The 21913-nt window shown below is 49.5% G+C and overlaps 1 protein-coding gene across 4 annotated transcripts in view; it reads right to left on the bottom strand.

The window, feature by feature from the left end:
- EEFSEC (eukaryotic elongation factor, selenocysteine-tRNA specific) overlaps positions 1-21913 on the bottom strand; it is a 286027-nt gene that overhangs the window by 44958 nt on the left and 219156 nt on the right. For all 4 annotated transcript variants that reach the window (XM_033087205.1, XM_033087202.1, XM_033087206.1 and 1 more), the window contains one exon: positions 4137-4293. In XM_033087205.1, the coding sequence (XP_032943096.1) occupies positions 4137-4293 (157 nt within the window). The remainder of the gene's footprint in view (positions 1-4136; positions 4294-21913) is intronic.

A 21913-nucleotide genomic window follows, 5' to 3' on the forward strand; every position in this document is an offset into this window, starting at 1 on the left:
GGAGCAGTCTGCCACAATCAGAAGAGGCTGTGGCCAGAGTGAGGGGCCTGGGCTACCTGACTCTGGAGGCCACGCCCTGTGCTAAGCCAGGTGACCCTCCAAGGAACTGAGCCAGCGGCCCCTGCAGCCCTGGCCTGGCCTGCCCACCCTTCTAAACCTATGCCAGACACTGAGAGCAGAGGGGTGGTGCTGCCCTGATGAGTGCTCAGACCAGGAGGGTGCCCTAGGACTCTCCTTCCACAGCCCATGTTCAGTACCTCCCTCCTCTGGCCCAGGTTCTGTTTCCCCTAGCATCCGAACGGCCCAATAAACAGCTGATGAAAGACAGATGAACAGAGGTCTGGGCCACCCCTCTGAGTCCTGGGACACAAAGGTGACGCTGTATGCCCACTGTTTTGGTGCAAGGGCTCTGAGGTGATCTGCCTGAATCTGAGTCCTATGAAAGACAGCTTGAAGGGCTCTGACAAAAGAGCCAGCTGGCAGTGCCTCTGTGCCCCTAGCTTTTGGTAGCCACTGTGCAGTCCCCCTGGGGACTGAAAAGGCATACAGAAATTCTGGGCTCTTACTAGTTGTGCAGCTGTGAGCAAGGGGCCTCAGTTTCCTCACTTGCAGAATGCGGATGAGGTGTATTAAACAGAGGTGCTCTCTGCCTTCCCAGCCCCGGCCTCCTCTTGCACGAGTTTTCTTGGCAATGCTGTGGGTCCAGAGAAGAACACCAGGAGCATCTCCACAGAGGAGGGGGGCGGGTCTTGTTTGGGCTTGAAGAATGGTACGGATAGCAAGAGAGGAATGAGGTCCCAGGAGAGGCAAAGTGAGAATTCCCATGGTACAAGTGCAGAAAATGAAGCCCAGAGCAAGCAGCAGGGGCAGACCTGCACTCCCCATCCCATGCCCTTCCCCACTGGCCACAGGGTTCTAGAGAACACCACACATCTGATTCCAGCCCTCTCCAGACGCGTCTTTCTCCCCTTCCTTCCCAATCCCTGCTTGGACAGCACCTCCTCTGGGAAGTTTGCCCTGACTCTTCCTAAGGATAGCCACTCTGCCCACCCCCACCCCAGTTCCTGGTCATGTGCCCCTATGGACACTAGCCAAGCTGACCACAAATTGCTGGTCTGTGCCTTCATCTCTCCCAAAGGAGGTGCATTAGGGCGGGACTCTGTCAGAATGATCTTGGCATCCTAGCCCGAGCCTCTGCTGGAGTTGCTGAATTGGATGGACTGACGTCTTCTCCTTTAAAGTTGTCTTTAAAGAACTAGAGCCCCCAAAGCCATGTCATCAGGAGACAGCTGTGCTGAAGAAGTCCAATGACGTTGACGCCTGCCTACGTTGGAGGAATTTATGGGGAGGCCCACAGCAAACCAAACACCAGGCTCATTGGCTCCCACAGGCCTGAGCTCACCCATTTGTTCATTCCAGTGCAGTCTGTTCCACTGAACTCCCTCGTTTATTCATTTGTGTAGCAACATTTCCTACTCCATGGAAAGCCATCCACTGTGGCTTGGCAAACCATAACTGAGATGGTTGGAAACAGCTTCTGGGCTTGCAGGTCAGGAGGTAGATGGCAGGACACTCTAGAGGACTCTTCAGTCTGCCTTCCCCAGATGGGTCACCCTGCAGAGCCAGCAGAGAGGCCAGTGGGCCAGTAAGCTGTGCTGAAACGCATCCACGAGCGAGCAGAGAGCTGGGGCAGGCCCCCTGAGCTGCGCCCTGCTCCAGGCAGCCTTCAGCTGCAGCAGCACAACCCTGGGCTTCTCTCCCCTGGCTCCCAACTTGCAGCAATGCTCTCTCCTCCTCCACCTGGCACTGGATGGCTCTGGTTTACTGAAGAGTCTTTCACAATTAAGGCACTTCAAAAAGGTTACAAGTAATCTTTATGGGAGGAATCGGTAGGAAAAGACAAGCAGGGGGTCGAGAGCGGGCAGTGGGGGTGGGTGGGATGAATCTGACCAGTTATATTTAATAACAAGCTTAAAAGCCACACACAGGAAGCAGACCTATTAAATCGGCAAAACTGACCTAACAAAGGAATGTGAACTCGAGTTGACTGAAGCAGCGTCACCATGTCTCCCCTCCCTCCACTCCTACCCAGCATTCAGGGCCCCCAAACAAGCCTCCTCTTGCATTCTGGCCTGTTCTGGGAACACCCCCAACTCTGAGTTTGCCTTGGGCTAGAGGAAGGAGAACTGAGGGGAAGGTCAGCATGATCCTGTCCACTCCCAGAAGAAGCAAACAGATAGACCCTCCCCTCTGTCTGCACCAGCAGGGCCCCAAGTAGCCTGGGGGAGGGGCAAGTGCTTTGGGGTGCAGCCTCCCCCTCCAGGCAGCTCTGCTCTTGCTCTCCTGGGACCCTGCACTCCTCCTTCCTAGAGAGCGCCCACAGATGTACGCCCAGGGACCTGGGGACTGAGGCCTGGACACTGGCCTGCCTGGCTCATGCCCTGTGCGTGTTCTCCAGAGCCCGGAGCAGGGCACTGAGAGCCCCAGCTTGGCTGAGGTGAGGACCAGGAGCCACTGAGGAGCAGTGGATGAGGTGGGACAGGAGCCTGAAGCCCCACCTCAGGGCTGGAGGCTCCCATGGATGTGTCGCCTTGTTAACCCCAAGGGAGTTCCTTTATAGGGTGATGGGGCTCAGCCCCACCTTGACAGGGCTTTGGGGCACAAATGGCAGAGGCAAGTGTGCAGGGAAGCAAGCCTCTGGTGACCACTACCCTCCCTCATGAGAGGGCAAATGCCACATATGACCCTCTGGGCTTTAGGAAGGATTTGGGAGGCAAGGCTCCAGCCAGGCTCTCAGGAGAGGAGGTGCTGGCTTCACATGTGAGTGGCCAGGGAGCTGAGAATCCTGCTTTCTAGCTGGGGCCAGGGTACCACCCTATCTGGAGATTTTACTCAAAAAGCTACACACCACAATGACCTGATCCAAAACTCCCCATGACTTTTCATCACTCACAGAATCTGACGCATAGTTCTGTAGCTATGCAGAGTATAGCAACATGCTGACATGAAGTTACCTGTAAAATCCTTCAACTTTGCTGTATGTTGGATCATTGACATATCACAATACTGGAGGATGAAACGTAGCAGCTCATGGTGCGTTCCATAAATTTGCTAACATTGAAACACCCGTTGGTCCTTACCCTGCCACCAGGGACTACAGCAGAGCCGTGGCCGGGGTCCCACACATCTCCACACTCAGGCCACTCCTGCCCAATGCGCTGTTCTCAAACGCACACCAAGCTCATCCTCACCTCAAGGCCTTTGCACTTGTCTCCCTCCCTATCGGTGGCATGTTCCTCCCTCGGTGTCTGGATGGCTCCCTCTCTTCCTTCAGTCAGGCCTCCACTTGACTGTGACCTCTTCACAGGAAGACCTGTGACAGGTCTTCCCTGATTGCCCTGTCCAGACTGTATACTCAACAATTCTAAGCCCTCTCCCTGCTTTATTTTTCTGTGCAACAAAGTCTGTCCTCACTGGTTCATGCCTGTTCCCTCCCACGACCACAGCACCATGTCTGGTACGCAGTAGGACCTCAGAAAAATGGGTGTGGAAAGGGTGCATGAATGATGAAAGAGCGTACGAGTGATGGAAGAGCTGGCAGAGCTAACGAAATCCAATGACTCTGTCTCCAGCAGCAAATGCACATTCTTGATCCCACGGTGGACAAGGCCCAACTCAGACTGAGTGGAGGCTCAGCAGGGCCTGCTAGTCTCAAAAGGAGGTAGCAACTCACATTCCGGGAAATCCTACTGGCTACCAAGACAGTGTGCCAGGCCCTTGGTGCTCTTAATCACCAACTCTCTCCCTCCGAACTGCCTGTCAGATCAGCATTACAATCCCTACTTCACAGATAACCATGTGACATATCCACATGGTCCTGCATGGTCACAGTGAAGTGAGAACTCAGATTCAGACCTTGACCTTGGCTCAGACCAGATGCTGACTCCACAGCAGGCTCCTCTAGGACCCACTCGCTTTCCAGCCACAAAGTGGTGGGACCAGAGGCGATGGTACCTGCGTGTCAGCACAGGCAGGCCTAGAACCCTGAGCCAAGGGTGCACTGTCAGGGGCACTGTTTCTGCCATCTCTCCGTGACTTGCCAGCATCCACGAGCAAGAGAAAATAAGCATACTCACCGGGGATGTGGACCTTGAACTTGCCACTCTGGCCAAAGGCGCTGTCGATGACCCCCAGCTCCCCAGTGGACAGGTACACCTTGAGCCCCACAAAGAGCTGGATGTTGGTCTCCTTTTTGAACAGGGAGCGGCCGATCACGTTGTAGTCGTCTATCACCTGTGCCCAGACACCCAGCCCCAGAGAGAGAAAGCATCAGCGTGTGCTGGAAAAGGCCAAGGCCCTCCCCTCCCAGGTGGTGAGTCCATCTTATGGATAATGAAAGGCACTGAAGCCATTATGACGACGGGCCCTCGTCACCATTGCCACCCGCCACCACCGACACCTCCTGAGCCTGGGCCGGGTGCCAAGCCGCTGAGAGAGCCTTCTGTGGATCAATATGCTTAGCCCCACAGCAGCAACACGAGAGGCACTTCCTCCACTTTACAGATGAGGAAATAGAGGCACAGCACAGTTAGGCCATCCGCCCAAGGTCACAGAGCTCACAGGACAGTGGTAGCTGAAAATCCAAAGCCGCCCGGCCTATGCCTTCCTCTGCGTGGCCATCATGCCCAGCCTGCCCCTTGCACTAGTCTAATGACTGCTAGTGGCACTCTCCTCATGAAGGCTTTCCCAGATGCCTCAGGCAGAGAGGATGACTCCTGAGCCTGCATCCAGGCTTTCTAGAAGATGCCTCACCCTCTCTCTGGTTTCCTCTCCCATGCGGTGCCTCTGAGAACCTGGCCTCTGCCACCCCAACCCGATATAGGCACTTGTAGCCCACATGTAGGGTGACCTTGGGTATGTCACATGGCTTGTCTGTGAAGTGGGGATGGTAATACTGATGCATTTTAGCCCAAGGCTTTACTCACTCTGCCCAGAGGCCCCTCCCTGGCCTGGCCCACATCCACGACATAGCCCCACTGCTCCCTCCTCCACGACACCCTCCTTTCTCTATCCCAGCAGAAGCCCCATTTTCCGTTGATTCCCCAGTGTCCACGGGCACTCTGCTGCTGAGCTCGTGCTCCCTCGCCTCCTGGTGGAGGCCTGGGCTGAGAGGAGGGACACAGGTGTGCATGAAAAAGTCATATTGGTACAGCTCTGATTTCACCACAAGCTGTGTTCATCTTGAACCTTCTCCCCAGAGAGTGAGCATAGAAAAGACTAAAGGGCTACTTTCCCTCTCCTGAGGCCTTTCAAAGCTCAGGTACCCGCTTTGGGGAAGGGGGCATGGCCAGGAGACCAGTGCCAGGTGGCACCCCTGCCCTGCCCAGCTCCTCCCCAGGGCCTGTGCCAGGAAGGTCCTGGGCCTCTGTGTAAAACAGAAGTAGGGATGTGCGTGTGCGTGTGCATGTGTGTGTGTGAAAGACCAGACCAGACCATCCCCCAGAGGACTTCGGCAGGCCTGACAGTTTCTTCCTGAGATTTGCTGCTCTTTGAAGTGGGGCCCATGCTCCACCTGGCCTTGGGGGCCACAGGAGAAATTCGGGAGCTTCCTCCTTATTCTCCAGGCCCCGTGTACTGGCCTGGGTACTTTCTGGGGACAGGGTCTGGCCCAAGCAGGCACTGGCACAGGCAGCAGCGTGGAGGCTGGAGGTGTTATCAGTGGTGGGACCTGCCACGTCCACCAGGAGCCCTTTCTGAGGCGGAAACTCCTGGGGGGCCCCCGTGAGCTGGGCTGTCTTCAGCCTCAGAAACTTCTGCCCAAGATTCAGCCAAGGACCCCAAATGGATTGTTCTGAAAAGCAGAAACTGTCCCATTTACCCTAAAAACCTTTTGGAAAAACATATCCTATTCTATTTGATTCATAGCGCCAGATAAAAGGTACTCACATTCCTCCTCTCCCCGGTGATGGATGAATCGGATACAAATAACGATAAGAATAATCATTTCCACTTGCACAGCCCTTTATAATTCACAAAGCTCATTCCCATACGTGGATTCCTCCTCGTCCTTCAGGACTCGGCTCCCGCAGAGGAACCCTTGGAGGCCAGGTCTGCTGTGGGCTCTGCCGTCCCTGCCCAGCTCTGCCCTGTCTGTGGATGCTACTTCTCCTGCTGCAGTGGGCATCCAGCAAAGCTGCTGGGTGAACTGAATGCAGATGGTTCTTCTGAACTTCCAAACATGCAGAGTCAGGGCAAACAGATGTCACCAGCCCCAAACACTTTCCTAGGCTTCCTAGGTCCCAGGACCATTGTCCCCACACCCACCAGAATAGCCTGCATGTGGAGCTGCGTGCCCAGCATGGCCAGGAGCCTGGGAGGCAGGGCCCATCTACTCACATTCAGCAGCTCAGTCTTGCACAGTCAGTGCTCAGGACCCCAATGGCTCTGGACTAGCCATTCCACATTTCCTATGACTGAAGTCGGTCATTGCTGCCAACTGTCCCCAACTCAGCCTGTGCTTCTGAGGCTGCCTATCGCTGGGAGAAGGAGAACGCCGCAGAGCCCCTCAGCCTTTGTTGACCGAGGCATTAGGGGGGCCACTGACCCCTTGAGCACCTTTGTTTACAGGTTTTTCATCCGTACTTCAGAGAGAGCAGAGCTGAACTCAGAGACAAGATCTGTGAACTGTGGACACCAGTCAGTGGTGCAGCAGAAACGCAAACCCAAGTCTGCTGGGCCTTTGCGAAGCAGAACAAGACCACGGCTGACTCATGCCAAGTTGAAGAAGCGGGCAGGTGGTACTCCCAGGGTGTCCTGGGCTTGCTGGGGCAGCATGGAAGCGTCCCCGGCTTTCGCTAGCCTGAGACAGACGTGGCTGAGACACAAGACCTGCCCCAGCACAGCAGCTGGCCGAGAAATGAAGACGGACAGTGCTTGTACCAAGAGCTTCCACCCTACTCAGAGAACCATCTTCTAAAGGCAGCAGTGGAACCAAACAAGTAACACAGGCAGGTATTCTCTCAGACAGCAAGGCCTCACCACATTCGTAGTACTGTTCTCCCTTTCTTCCACTGAGAGCCTACCATGTGCCTGATAACAAAGCAAAGCTCCTGCTTCAAGGGACTCATACATGTCCTAGGGAAAGGTGATGTTTACATCTGCCTCTGCCCCACTGCCTGTGGACTGTGGACTGGCAGACAGGGTGCTCCATTTCCGTGCCAGCTTCTGGCGCCCTGCAAGGACCCCCAGTCCCGGCCTTCCTGCTGGTTGTGTCCTCAGAGGCCATGGCTGACTGCACCCTGCCTCCTGCCCCCGCCCCTCTGCAACCCCACTGCCTGTCTCTATCTTCAGAGGGCAGAGTGCTCCCTGATGTATGTCACAGCTTTATCTGTTACTCTTCATTGATCCCAACCAGGACACGAGGTTCGTGAAGGCAAAAACATGTCTTTCTCCTCTACGCCTGCATTCGCTCACTGGCTGCTCCCTGAATGCCGGAGTAAATGTTGAATGCACGCCTCACCATGGTTGTTGGGACACGTGCAGTGTTTGCTCATGTCTGCGGTCTTCGTTTTTTAACAGCTTCATTGAGGCACAACTGACATACAATAGCATGCACATATTGAAGGTACATAATTTGATAAGTTAGGATATGTGTACATGAAACCATCACCACAATCAAGCTGCTGAACATACACATATCTGTCACCCACCCCCAAAAAATTCTCTCGTGCCCCTTTGTCACACTTCCCTCCCTCCTTTTCTGAGCTCACCTTGAGCACACCCTCCTTCAGGCAGCTTTCCCCCATGCAGGCCCCTCCTCTCCCAGCTGGTCTGTCTGTCTCCCCCACCAGACAGACCGGGAGTCCTGTCCAAACAACTCGAGACTTACATGGCCCTGATCTGTAGCAGGTTCCAGTAAATATGTACACGATATGGAGGTGGGAAGGAGAAACCAGTGAGAGAAGGTGGCTCTTTGGGAGTAAAAGAAAATCACCCTAGTGGATGTGGTTGGGGGAATATGCTCATCAAAGAGAGAGCCAGCAAACCTGCCCTGTCCCGCACACCAGTGCTGGTCTCTCCCAAGCTGGAGCACAGCCGGCCCATTGCTTGGCTTTCCAATGGCCTCGTGCTGGGCTTCCCAGCGACCAGAGCCCAGGGGTGGCAGGCGTGCTACACATTAGCAAAAAGGCCTTTCACAAGACTTCTATGTCCTCCCTGCCCCCTCCTTTTCTTTTTGTTATAAATATTAAGTTAACAAGCTAAATGCCATGGAGACAGTGGAAGATCCAAGTCTCCCCAAGCCAGAGTTTTGCAATGAGGGCAGACTGATTCTATTAACTTCAGGAGAATTTCAAAAAGCTTCAGGGCCTTCATGGCAGACAGCGAGGACCCCAAAGTTGGTCTAAGTGCTCCATAAACTCAGGCCAAGGGCTGGGAAGTGGAGGGCACTCAGCACCTCTTGTTTACCTTCTCATCTCCCTGAGTGGGCCAGTGTGTGGGCTGGCAGGGCCCGTAATCCCGCTGGTGTGGTGCCATTCAGTTCAGTGACGTACGTTACCACAGTATTTTTGTAAGTATCAGGGATAAGGTGAGGAGTGAATGGGCTTTTTCTGACCCTCTGAGGAGGGCCCAAGGGGCTCCCTCCTGCTGCTGGCCTCATAGTCTCACTGGAGCTGGAGTGGCAGTTTAAAAAGGGTTTCAGGTTCAAAGGGAGTGTCTCTTTCACTTCTGTGCTCCCGTCTTATGGTTTGGCCAGAGACACACCAGTGCCGTTGACTGGGAGTGATGGTGTCTCCCACTACCTTTGGTGTCTTTGATTCCATCTGTAGGTCAGATGGTGAAGTGGGGACGCTGGCCTTCAGCACATCTCTAGGAACCTGGTCTGAGGACCGCTAGTGTCCCCCTGCCCACGGACAGTCTACACTGTCACTTTCCAGCGGCCTGGTGGATCCTTCTAGGCGCCCGCAGCAACCCCCTCCCCGTCAGACTCCTGGCCCTTGGCTCTGCGCCCCACCTGGCCTGCCACAGATGAAAGCCATAAGTTGTCCTCAGCCACATTCTGGGAGAGGTGCCTCCATATCATTAGTTCATCTTTAGAAAAGTGCCGCAGGGACTCAGCAAGGTTAGACTTACCCTAAGTCACACATTCTAGTTTTTCCTGCTGCTTGGTGTCCCCAAGGAACAAGAGCTAAGGGGTTCCTGACAGAGATTTGGCAGCAGTGAAGGAGCCCAGCCATAGCATGCTCCATCCCTTGGGCTCCCCTGAGCCAGGCTATGACTGGCTGGACCCAAGCTGGCCTGCAAGTGTGGGCCAAGGGCACCAGGCAGCCCCACCTCCCCAGTCCCAGCTGCTGAAACCCCAGGCCTCTGGAAGAACTGATCCCCAAACGCAGGGACTTAGCCCCCATGGGCTGTCTAGAGGGAAGGATGCAGACAGGGAGGACAGGTGGAGCATGGCCACACGATGCAGGAAGTGTGATGGGCTGGAGCACCTTACTGTGAAAGGAAGATATGCTTCCCATGGACACGCTGCCATGAAGTGCTGCGGCCAGACACGGAGCATGTGAAAGGCAAGTGAGGTGAACCACTGATTCCCGGAGACTCCAGTTTCCTCACTCACAAAATGAGGGTGGAGGAAGGGTGAGCTTTCTCCATCGGTGGTGCTGGTGAATTCCAAGTAACCAGTTCCAGTACAGGCCTCTGCACTTGGGAAAATGTGGCATCCTAGAGACAAGAGAACACTGAGGGCAAAGGCTAAGAGGACGGGGCCAAGTGTGAGGAAAGAGAAAAGGGGCTAAGAGCAGACTGGAGCGCTGCTGTCCAACGTGGCTTTAAGGTTTTGCAGCAGAAGGGTAGATCCCAGAGGGCATGGTTGAGCTGCTGCTTGTATAGTAGGTTAGAGCTGGGGCTCTGGAGCCAGACTACCTGGGCTCAAAATCCTAGTGTGGAGGCCTTGGGGACTGGCCTATGGCTTAACCTGTGTGGGCCTCAGCTCCCGTCTACAATGTGGAGAAAGAGAGCTGCTGTGGATTCACATGGAGACCCTGCTGTCCCACATTCCCTCCCTGGATCTCCCTCAACTGCAGCACACAGGACCACAGGGTCCATGCCCCCAACTCCACTGGCCACTGCCCCGCAGATGTGAGCAGACCTTGCTGGCTGACATAGCATCTCCCACAGCAGCCTGCCGGCCAGAGGGCTGCAGTGGGAGTGGTAGGAGAGGCAAAAATGACGCCCGTGCGCAGGTTTCCCAGCCCCCCAGCATAGCTGCAGCCTGCCTGCACCAGCTGCCCCGCAGGAGCTGGCCTAAGAGCATTTCTGCAGCCCAGAACAAACCCCCTCCAGAAATTACCAGGGGCAGGAGTGAGGTGGGTGCTAAGAGGGGACTGAAATGTCTGCTGCATGAAACCTCACTGAATTAAAAGTCTGGTTGGGAGAGGGACAATAGCCCTTCCTGATGAAGGCAGTAAGGGCTACATTTCTAGAGAGCTTCAGGAAGAGCAGGGTCGTTATCTGTTGAGGGTGTTGAAGGCAAGGTCCTGGGGAGATGGCTTTCCTTAGCTTTATCCACCCACAGAATATGTGTATGTGTGCATGTGCAACAGTTGGGCTCCTTTCCAAATTACACACTCCTCCCACTAAAGGAGAGGTCTCAGAGATCAGACACCAGTACATTCAACAAGGAAAAACCAGGGAACAGTTGGAGGTTTTTCATTTTGAAATCAATCATTGTGACGTCAAAGCAAAGGCAACGCATGTGGGATTTGTTCAGCAGGCCTTGCTCTTGGGGAACAATGCTGAAATGGGGCCAGCACAGTTCCAACAATAACTCTAAAGGGGGACTTTCACTGTTTGCGTGAACAATTTGCTTCGTTCATTAGCCTTCAGAAATGGGAGCAGTCACTGGCTGCACATAGAAGCCAGCCCCTTGCTTATGTGCCAGGTGAGTCCCCAAAGTCTCCAGCTTTTGAGTGGGGACTTGGCTGCTGGTGCACATAATTATGTCATTACATGTGTGTGTCTCTCAGGGCCCAGCTCCCATGATGAGGCTTGGGAACTGCCCAAGTTCTGAAGTGACTATTCTGATTCAAATTGGAGAAGCAGCACCAAAAAGAGGGGCAGTGAGCTGTGAAATGGAGCTTTGAGCTGGGTCTGCTGTCGGGAGCACTGGCATCCTCCTGATGAGAAAAGGGGCTGGGAAGGCTTGAGTCCTAACTCTGCCTCTTCCAGCTCTACGACCTGGCAAGGGACTCCTCTGAACTTCAGTTTCTTTCAGTTTCTGAAAAAGGCTGTTGTTAGGATTAGGGGTGTTGATGTTGGCAAGACCACCCAAGACTTGGTAGCAAGATGACTACCCAGAGGAAAGGATCTCGAGTGGAAGAATGTCAAACTAGAGAAGCTAAAGTGGAGAATGGAAGCACCATTTGGGACAGGGAATCTTCTAACATAACCAGAAACTATAAGATATAGAGACTTATCGAAGCTGCTGAAGAAAAGCAAGGACACTAACACATACTCAGACCGACTTGCTGGGGGCTGCCCTCAGGTCTCCCCTCTTCCTCCAATCAAAGTCCTCTCTGAGGCCCCTCCGCAAATGGGGTGTTAACACTTCCAGGGCAGTTCAAGGCCACCAGGGCTGACACCTTCCCCTGGGGTGCTGATGTTCGGGTACCACCCTTCCTTGTTTGGCACAGGAAACATTTCACCGAGGCCAGCCTCTTTCTCCTGAGTGCAGGGCCACACGGAACCCTGGGCAAGCCAAGCCACTCCTCTGAGCCTCAGTGTTCTCTCCTGGGAAACAAGACACACGTATCCGCCTCCAAGGTTGTTGTGGTGAACAGATGAGATTTCTGATGTGGAAGTATGCTGCCAGCAAGGATCAGCCTCATCGAAATCCCCTGGGGTAAGCCCAGGAAAGGAAACTAGCCTTCAATTCATCTCATTTTGTCAAGCAAGTTCGAGAGGCTCAGGGTGAGGAGGCCCAGCGGCGGCCATCACAGAGCGCCCAGGGGGCGCTCTGCCCGCCGCTGTCCACACCCAGCTCTCAGACCGCCACAGCTGTCTTTCTCAAATCTGGGCCAGCCACCACTGAGCAGGGGCCCTGTCTCTCAGATCCCCCCACCCTCACGATCGCCTATCCCCACCGAGTCCCTCCCTGCTCCTCTTTTCCATCACTTAGGCACCGATACAGCTAAACCTCCTGTCAGTGACTAATCAGGAGGAACCAAGGCATGGCTCCCAAAGGCAGCTGCTTTTTCATGGAGAAAAAAGAAGACATTACTGAGCACTTACTACAATGAGGCTTGATCAAAAAATACGGTGAATGTTTAAATTAAAAAAAAATTATTACAGTAAAAGACACATTGCCATTAATCCCCCTCAAAATGCCCCCTCCCCACTTCAAACACACGTATCCCATCGCTCTGGCCACTTTCTGAAGCAGTCCTGGAAGTCCTCTTTCGTGAGTGTCTTTAGTTGCGCTGTCGTGGCTGCCTCCATGTCCTGAATCATTTTGACTTTGGGGAAGAGCCAGAAGTCGCACAGTAACAGATCCAGTGAATAAGGTGGATGAGGACACACCGTAATGTTTTTATTTGACAGAAATTGCTGTACCAGAAGCGATGTGTGACATGGAGTGTTGCCATGATGGAGGATGAAACCGTTTGCTCATTTCATGTAAATGCGGTGTTCGTGATCCATGATTTACAGACACTTTAAAACACACCTCCCAACTGTACCTCACACCTGACTGACTGCACCGAACAAGCTGAAAATTGTCACACACTGTTACTAAGGTTCGATGCGCCACTTGCCATATTAAAGATCCCTGCCTTTCCACTGAACGGCACTGGGCAGCAGCATTCACCGTATTTTTTTTATCACGCCCAGACCTCATGCCTGGTCCCTTGCACATGTGGTCTCATCAACTCCCCAGCACAGCTCCTTTAAAAAAAAAAGGTCATGGAGTCGGGTTGGGGGAGAGAGACTTGCACACAGCCAGGCCAAGCCAGTGCCTGCTCAGTGCACTGGTGTCTAGAGCCAGCTCTTTCTACCACGTCAAGCTGCCTTGACCCTGTGTCTATATATGAACAAAACCGCAATTTTCAAAAGAAGGCTAACAGGCCAAGTGAGACTCTCAGTTATCGATGCTGACATGTGCAAGGGAGGAGAGAGGCCCAGAGTGCGGGTTGGGGCCAGAACACTAGGACAGCCATCTGATTGCATCCCTAAGGAGATCACCTTCTCAGCTTCTGCTTCACCTATCTTCTCGAGTGGCCTGGGAGCTGACATAGCCTTCAGCCTGCGGACAGGGGCCTGGGGAGCAAGGGGCAGCACAATGAGCCAATGACTGGCTGGACCACAATGCTGCTTCCTCCCGGGGCTGGGGTGCTAAAGCTGCCCATCTGGAGCCGCCAAGCCTGCCAGATGTCCCCTGCTCGGGAAGGATATCAAGGAGACTCTGCTTACCAGAGACAGTCATAGGCCAGCCCACACAATAGCCAGCACCTTCCTGGTGTCATGGACACGTTTAACAAGCCATCAGCAGTGCAGCAGGCAAGCCAGGAGCCGAGAAGCAGTGCTGCTTCTGACTTCAAAGCTGGCCAGTGATCCTGGTGGTGTCTGCCTATTTATACTTGGTGGGGCCAACGCCGCAGCCTCCTCTGGCCCAGCCCTAAGCCCTTCCCATCCGGTATCAGTGGGTGCCAGACCCAGGGTGACCAGCATGCCTGGCCTGATCCCATTATGGGGGGGAAGGGGTGCCAGCTTCTTTCTACCACCCCAGCTGGGAACCCAGCATTGGTGCCATGAGGCAAGTCCGAGTAAACGGCAAGGAGGATGCCACTGCTCACCAAGGGCCTACCCTGTGCCAGGTACAGCACTCTGCATCTTACATAGATTGAGCTCCACTCCTTATACTACTCGGTAAAATAGGGGAGATACAGCTTCCATTTCTGCAGTAAGGACACTGAGGGGAAGAGACTTGCCCCAAGTCTTACACCTGCAGGGAATCCACCCAGCAGGCCCTGGGATGCTGGCAAGGCTGTCTGGCTGGAGCCGTAAGTCCCCGGGCTTCCGGCAGCCTTGGCCTACAGACACCGCCATGCTTGGCCCTCTCCTTACCTCCAGCCTTAATCTCAAGGAAGTATCTACTTGTCCCTGCCTGCCTGCCTAGCCTGCCACGCTCTATAGCACCCAACTTCACAATTATTGGCAAGCCAGCCATGGTGTGCTGAGGTGTGAGCACTGTCTTTGTCCTGGTGGTGAGGTGGGCTGAAAAGAGATTTTTGAGTAACAGCTGGCAGGTCCACCTTTGTTTTATAGAAAATGATTTGGGTGGAGTTGTGCAAACTGCCAGGGCAGGGAGGGAGGTGGGTGGATGGGGAGGCAAGGAGAGCCCCCTGGAGTGTGGCAGCAGTAGGAGGTATGAAATGGAGCAGGCAGGGGTGCAGGGCACGCGCCACCGTTGGCACTGAGCCCTCACGTGCCCCCTTCTGTTCATTACAAAGGAGAAAACAGGACCACACAGAGTAAGTGACTAGTGATGGTCAGATGACTCGAGTCAACCGAGGGTGCTGGAACTCAGGTAAGACTAGAAGGCGAGGTGGGAGAGGCGAGGCTGGGGGCCGCGAGTGGACAGCCCCTCTGCAGGCTGCTCTGCTGACCTTGCTAATAGAATTTCTCCAGCACAAGTTGAACAGAAGAAGCCAGCTTCCCCCAGCCCCTAGCCTGCAGTGTTTTCCCTGCTTGGGGATAAAGAGCCTGGCTTTAGTAGCTGGTCCTGTCTGCCTCTTGGAGCTCCTGTCTCCTGCCCTCCAGTTGCTGGGCACCCTGGGCTGAGGGTTCCTTCCCAAATGGCCAGGGCCAGGCATGGCAGCTCTGTGCCTCTGGAGAACTAGCGTTTGTATTTCAACATCCCCATGTCTGTCTTGTAACTACCGATTATACATTCTAATCCCTTCACCTTTCTCACCCATCCCCCCCAATCCCGCTCCCATCTAGCAATCATCAGTTTGTTCTCTGTATCTATGAGACTATTTCAGTTGTTTGCTAGTTTATCCTGTTCTTTAGATTCCACATATAAGTGAGATCATATGGTATTTGTCTTTCTCAGTCTCCCTTGTTTCACTTAGGATAATATCCTCTAGGTCCATCTACGTTTGCAAATGGTAAGATTTCATTATTTTTTATGGCAGAGTAATACTCCGTTTTATGTATGAACCACAATGTCTTTATCCAATTGTCTAATGATGGGAATTTTGGTTGTTCTCAGATCTTAGCTATTGTGAATAGTGCTGCAGTAAACATAGGGGTGCATGTATCTTTTAGAATTGGTGTTTTGGGTTTCTTTGGATAAATACCCAAGAGTGGAATTTCCGGGTTATAAGGTAATTCTATTTTTAATTTTTTGAGGAACCTCCATACTATTTTCCATAGTGCCTGGACCAATTCGCAATCCCACCAACAGTGCACAAAGCTTCCCCTTTCTCCATATCCTCGCTAACACTTGTTGTTTGTTGATTTATTGATGATAGCCATTCTGACAGGTGTGAGGTGATATGTCATTGTGGTTTTCATTTGCATTTTTCTGATGATTAGTGACGTTGAGCATCTTTTCATATGTCTATTGGCCATCTGTATGTCCTCTTTGGAGAAATGTCTATTTAGCTCCTCTGCCCATTTTTTAATTGGATTGTTTTCCTGGTATTGTATAAATTTTTAAATAAATTTTGGATATTAATCCCTTATCAGATGTATCATTGGCAAATATATTCTCCCATTCAGTAGGACGTCTTTTCGTTTCATTGATGGTTTCCTTTGCTGTACAAAAACTTTTTAGTTTGATGTAGTACCATTGGTTTATTTTTCTTTTGTTGCCCTTGCCCAAGTAGATACATCAGTAAAAATATTACTAAGGGTAATGTCTGAGAGATTATGTCCTATATTTTCCTCTAGGAGTTTTATGGTTTCGGGTCTTACATTTAAGTCTTTAATCCATTTTGAGTTTATTCTTGTATATGGTATAAATAGGTGGTACTGTTTCATATTTTTGCATGTATCTGTCCAGTTTTTCCAGCACCATTTATTCAATAGACATCTTTACCCCATTGTATATTCTTGCTTCCTTTGTCATAGATTAAATGACCATATAGGCATGAGTTATTTCTGGGTTCTCTATTCTGTTCCATTGATCTATGTGTCTATTTTTATGCCAATACCATGATGTTTTGATTACTATGGTCTGGTAGTATAATTTCATATCAGGTAGCATGATACTACTCCAGCTTTTTCTTTTTTCTCAGGATTGCCATGGCAATTCGGGGTCTTTTATGGTGCCATACAAATTTTAGAATTATTTGTTCTATTTCTGTGAAAATGCCATTAGTATTTTGATAGGGACTCAAGTCTGAATCTATAGATTGCTTTGAGTAGTATGAACATTTTAATTTATTCTTCCTATTTATGAGCATGGTATATGCTTCCATTTGTATCTTCTTTAATTTATGCCTTCAATGTCTTACAATTTTCTGAGTACAGGTCTTGGTCTTTTACTTCCGTGGTTAAATTTTATTCCTAGATATTTTATTTTATTTTTTGATGCAATTGTAAATGGGACTGTTTTCTTAATCTCTCTTTCTGATAGCTCATTATATAAAAATGCAACCAATTTCTGCATATTAAATTTGTGTCTTGCTACTTTATTAATTTATCAGTTCCAATAGTTTTTTGGTGAAGTATTTGGGGTTCCCTATATATAGTATCAAGTCATCTGCAAATAACGACAGATTTACTTTTTCCTTTCCAATTTGGATGCCTTTAATTTCTTTTCTTTGTCTGATTCCTGTGGCTAAGACTTCCAGTACTATGTTGAATAAAAGTAGTGAAATCGGTCATCCTTGTCTTATTCCTGATCTTAAGGAGAATGCTTTTAGCTTTTCCCTGTTGAGTATGACGTTAGCTGTGGGTTTGTCTTATATGGCCTATATTATGTTGAGATATGTTCCCTCTGTTCCCACTTTGCTGACACTTTTTATCATAAATGGATGCTGGATTTTGTCAACCAATTTTTCTGCATCATTGATAGGACTGTATGATTTTTATTTTTCATTTTATGTGGTGCTATCATGTTGATTGATTTGCAGATATTGAATCAACCTCGCTTATCAGGAATAAATCCCACTTGATTGTGGTATATGATCTTTTCAATGTATTGATAAATTGGGTTTGCTAATATGTTGTTGAGAATTTTTGCATCTGTGTTCATTAGGGATACTGGCCTACAGTTTTTTTTGTAATGTCTTTGTCTGGTTTTGGAATCAGGGTAATGGTGGCGACGTAAAATGAGCTTGGGAGCCTTCCCTCCTCTTGAACTTTTTGGAATAGTTTGAGAAGAACAGGTGTTAATTCTTTTTCGAATGTTTGGTAAAATTCACCTGTGAAGTCATCTGGTCCAGCACTTTTATTTGTTGGGAGCTTGTTCATTACTGATTTGATGTCATTAATAGTAATTTGTTAGTTCAGATTCTCCGTTTCTTCCTGATTCAGACTTGGAAGATGTACGCTTCTAGGAATTTATCCATTTCTTCCAGATTGCCTAATTTGTTGACATATAGTTGCTCGTAGAATTTTCCTACAATATTTTGTGTTTCTGTCGTTATCTCTTGTTATGTCTCCTCTTTCATTTCTGATTTTACTTGGGTCCTCTCTTTTTTTCTTGATGGCTTTGGTTAGAAGTTTGTCAATTTTGTTTATCTTTTCAAAAAAAACCAGCTCTTGGTTCAATTTCTGTCTTCAATGTCTTATAATTTTCTGAGTACAAGTCTTTTCTTCCTTGGTGTTTTGTATTGTGTTTTTAGCCTCTATTTCATTTATACCTGCCGTGATCTTTATTATTTCCTTCCTTGTCCTCACTTTGGGCTTTGTTAGCTGTTCTTTTTCCAGTTCCTTTAGGTTAAAGTTAGACTGTTTGAGATTTTTCTCTTGTTTCTTTAGGTAGGCCTGCATTGCTATGAATTGCCCTCTTAGGACAGCTTTCACTGTGTCCCATAGATTTGGGGTCATTGTGCTTTCATTTTTGTTTGTCTCAGGGTATCTTCTGGTTTCTTTCTTTCTTTTTTTTTAAATTTAATTTATTGGGATGACAATTGTTAGTAAAATTACATAGATTTCAGGTGTACAATTCTGTATTACATCATCTATAAATCCCATTGTGTGTTCACCACCCAGAGTCAGTTCTCCTTCCATCACCATATATTTGATCCCCTTTACCCTCATCTCCCACCCCCACCCCCCTTACCCTCTGGTCTGGTTTCTTCTTTGATCTTATTGGTGACCCATTCATTATTTAGTAGCATGTTATTTATTTAGCATGTTTGTGTGTTTTTCAGTTCTTTCCTTGTAACTGATTTTTAGTTTCACACCATTGTGGTCAGAGAAGATGCTTGATGTGATTTCGATCTTAAATTTATTGAGACTTGTTTTGTAGCCTAATGTGGTCTATCTTGGAAAATGTTCCATGTACACTTGAAAAGAATGTATATTCTGCTGCTTTGGGGCAAAATGCTCAAAAAAATATCAATCAAATCCATCTGGTGTAGTGTGTCATTTAAGGATACTGTTTCCTTGTTGATTTTCTGTCTGAAGAATCTGTCGATTGGTGTCAGTGGGGTGATAAAGACACCTACTACGTTGTCACTGTCAATCTCTGTCTTATGTCGGTCAATATTTGTTTTATATGTTTAGCTGATCCTATGTTGAGTGCATAGATGTTTATTAGGGTTATGTTCTCCTGTTGGATTGATCCCTTTATCATCATGCAATATCCTTCTTTGTCTCTTTTTATAGTCTTCATTTTAAAGTCTATTTTGTCTGATATAAGTGTTGCTACCTCAGCTTTTTTGTCATTTCCATTTGCATGAAATATCTTTTTCTATTCCTTTACTTTCAGTCTATGTGTGTCTTTTGATCTAATGTGGGTCTCTTGTAGACAGCATATGCATGGATCTTAACTGATGATTGATAGGTACATAGGTATTGCCATTTTATTACGCCTATTTTCGATCTTCTTTTTTTTCTTTTTCCCCCTTCTCCTTCTTAAGGAAGTCTTTTAACATTTCTTATAATACCAGCTTGGTGGTAATGAATTCCTTTAGCTTTTTTCTTATCTGGGAAGTTCTTTACTTCTTCTTCAACTTTAAGTGATAGCCTTGCTGGGTAGAGTAGTCTTGGATATAGACCCTTGTTTTTCATTACTTTGAATATTTCCTGCTACTCCCATCTGGCCTGCAAAGTTTCTGTTGAGAAGTAAGCTGATAGTCTTATGGGAACTCCCTTTTAAGAAACTAGTTGTCTTTCTTTTGCTGCTCTTAGGAATCTCTTTGTCTTTAACCTTTGCCATTTTAATTATAATGTGGCCTGTTTGGGTTCATCTTGTTTGGGACTCTCCGTACTTCTTGTGCGCTTGTATGTCTATTTCCTTCAACAGGTTAGGGGAGTTTTCAGTCATTATTTCTTCAAATAGGTTCTTGATCCCTTGCTCCTTCTCATCTCCTCTGGTACTCCTATGATGTGAATGTTGTTATGTTTGGTGTTTTCCCCCCACAGGTCCCTTAAACTATCTTCATGTGTGTTTTTTTTTCTTTTTTCTTTTTGTTGTCCTGATTGGGTGTTTTCTGCTATATTGTCTTCTAAATTGCTGATTAGATCCTCTGCTTCACCGAATCTGCTGTTGATTCCTTCTACTGTATTCTTCATTGCAGTTATTGTATTCTTTATTTCTGACTGGTACTTTTTTATGATTTCTATGTCCTTCTTTATGCTTACTACCTCTTTGTTGAAGTTTTCACTAAGTTCCTTAAGCATTCTTATAACCAGTGTTTTAATCTCTGTCTGTGGTAGGTTGGTTGCCTCCATTTCATTTAGTTCTATTTCTGGAGGTTTCTCCTGTTGTTTTATTTGGGATATGTTTCTTTGTTTCCTCATTCTGGCTGCCTCTCTGTGTTTGCTTCTATATATTATGTAGATCTCCTATGTCTCTCAGTCTTTGCTGGGTTGCCTTATGTAGTATGTGTCCTATGTGGTCCAATGGCTCAGTCTCCCTAAACTCCTGTGTATGTGTTCCAGGAGTGTCCCTTGACTGTGTTCTTCTGCTGTAGTTGAGCCTTGATTGCTTTTGGTGCACCAGTGGGTAGGATTGACTCCCAGTCTGACTGTGAGGATTGGCGATGCCCACAGTGTATGTGGGGGCTGATCCCTCAGAGGGAGATTCATTCCAGCAGGGTTTTGTGCCTGTTGAGAAGACCCTTTGGGTGTGCTGCTTGTGGGGCTAACCACATAGTGCTCTGGTGTGGTCTGATGCTGGTCTCTGTGTATGCTGTTTCTGGCGCCTCTTGGGAGGTGCTCCCATGCAGGCCAATTTCAGCCTTGCCTATGACCGTCCCGGGGCTACCAGATAGGAGCTATAAAGCTATATGCGATTGGTTGCTGCCTATGCTGGGCCTGGAGTTGTGTGTGTGGGGACTCACTGTGAACCAAGGTCGGCTGCCAACAGTCCTGAGCTTGGGGTAGCTTAGCAAAAGGCCCAGGGCCCCCCTAGGCCTGTTGCCACCTGCCTGTTAGGCTCAGCTGTTGAAAGATCCTCCTTAGGTGCACAGGCCAGGCTGTTCGACCTGGTGGTGAGAGTGTCCCAAGTGATGGAGCACTAGCTGGGCGGAGTGGGGTTCTCTAGGGAGTCACAGGCTGTGGGCTGTGGTTTTTACAAAGTTAATGCAGATTCAGTTCTTGAACCAATGCCGGGACTGTGAGCACTTTGCAAAATGCCCTGAGAACATCATGGCCAGCCACCATTTGCCTTGTGAGCTGCCCAAGAGACGATGTAACACAAGTTGTGGATGACTACTTGCCACCAAAAGTTCCCTAGGTGGCCACGGGCTGTCTGGTGCTACAAAAGCCTTCTGCAGCTTGTGGGGTGGGCTGGCCACCCAGGAGCCGAGAATGCTCCTGGTGATATAGCACTAGCTGGGGAGTGCGGGGATCCAGGTGATCACTAAGGTGGTGTACATGCACAGATTTTACCAGACGGATGTGGTCTCAGATTTGGCTCTTTGGGGAAGAGATCAATACAGAAAAGATGGTGCCCATCTGTAGGCTACAGGTGAGGCAGGCTCCACACAGGGACAATGGCAGTTGTCCCTGCAGCCCTTGCCCCAGACAGACCCACACAACTCAGTCATTCCCCGTATGTCTCTAGCACCTCTCAAGTTGCCACCCTCCACCAGAGCCCAGGTGGGTGTTTGCAAGCAAGTGAGTATGTGTGCAGGCCTTTAAGAGGGTGTGTGGGTTTCTAGCCACCCTCCATCTCACTGGGACAGACTGACAGAGTACTCCCTGATTTTCACTGCCCTGGGCTGGGGAGCCCGGTGTGGGGCTGGGATGGGACCCTTCCCTCTTCACGGGGGACCTCCACCACCAAGGTATCCCTCCCAGTGCTCAACCACTACATGCGGATTGGGGGTCAGCCCGTTTTGCATCTCCACCCCTCTTGCCAGTCTTGATGTGACCTCTTCTTTATATCTTTATAGGGGTTCTGTTCAACTAGTCTTCAGATGATTCTTGAGGTTGATTACTCTTTAATTTAGTTGTAATTCTGATGTGATCCTAGGAGGCAGCAGGTATCGTGTTTACCTAATCCTCCATCTTGGACCTTCCCCTGGGTTAGTATTCTTAATCTTAAATTCCAGCTTGTCTGAAATTAATATTACCACTAATAGTTTCTTTTTGTTTATAGTCACCTGACGTCTTGTTATCCATCTTTCTGTCCTTAACCTTTGTTTATCACGTTAAGTGTGTTTCTTACTAACAGCATATAACCAGATTTTGTGCTTTTATCCAACCTGTCAGTCCCTGTATTTAAATA

The sequence above is a fragment of the Rhinolophus ferrumequinum genome, chromosome 19 (genome assembly GCF_004115265.2).
Source record: "Rhinolophus ferrumequinum isolate MPI-CBG mRhiFer1 chromosome 19, mRhiFer1_v1.p, whole genome shotgun sequence".
In the NCBI taxonomy this organism is placed as follows: Eukaryota; Metazoa; Chordata; class Mammalia; order Chiroptera; family Rhinolophidae; genus Rhinolophus; species Rhinolophus ferrumequinum.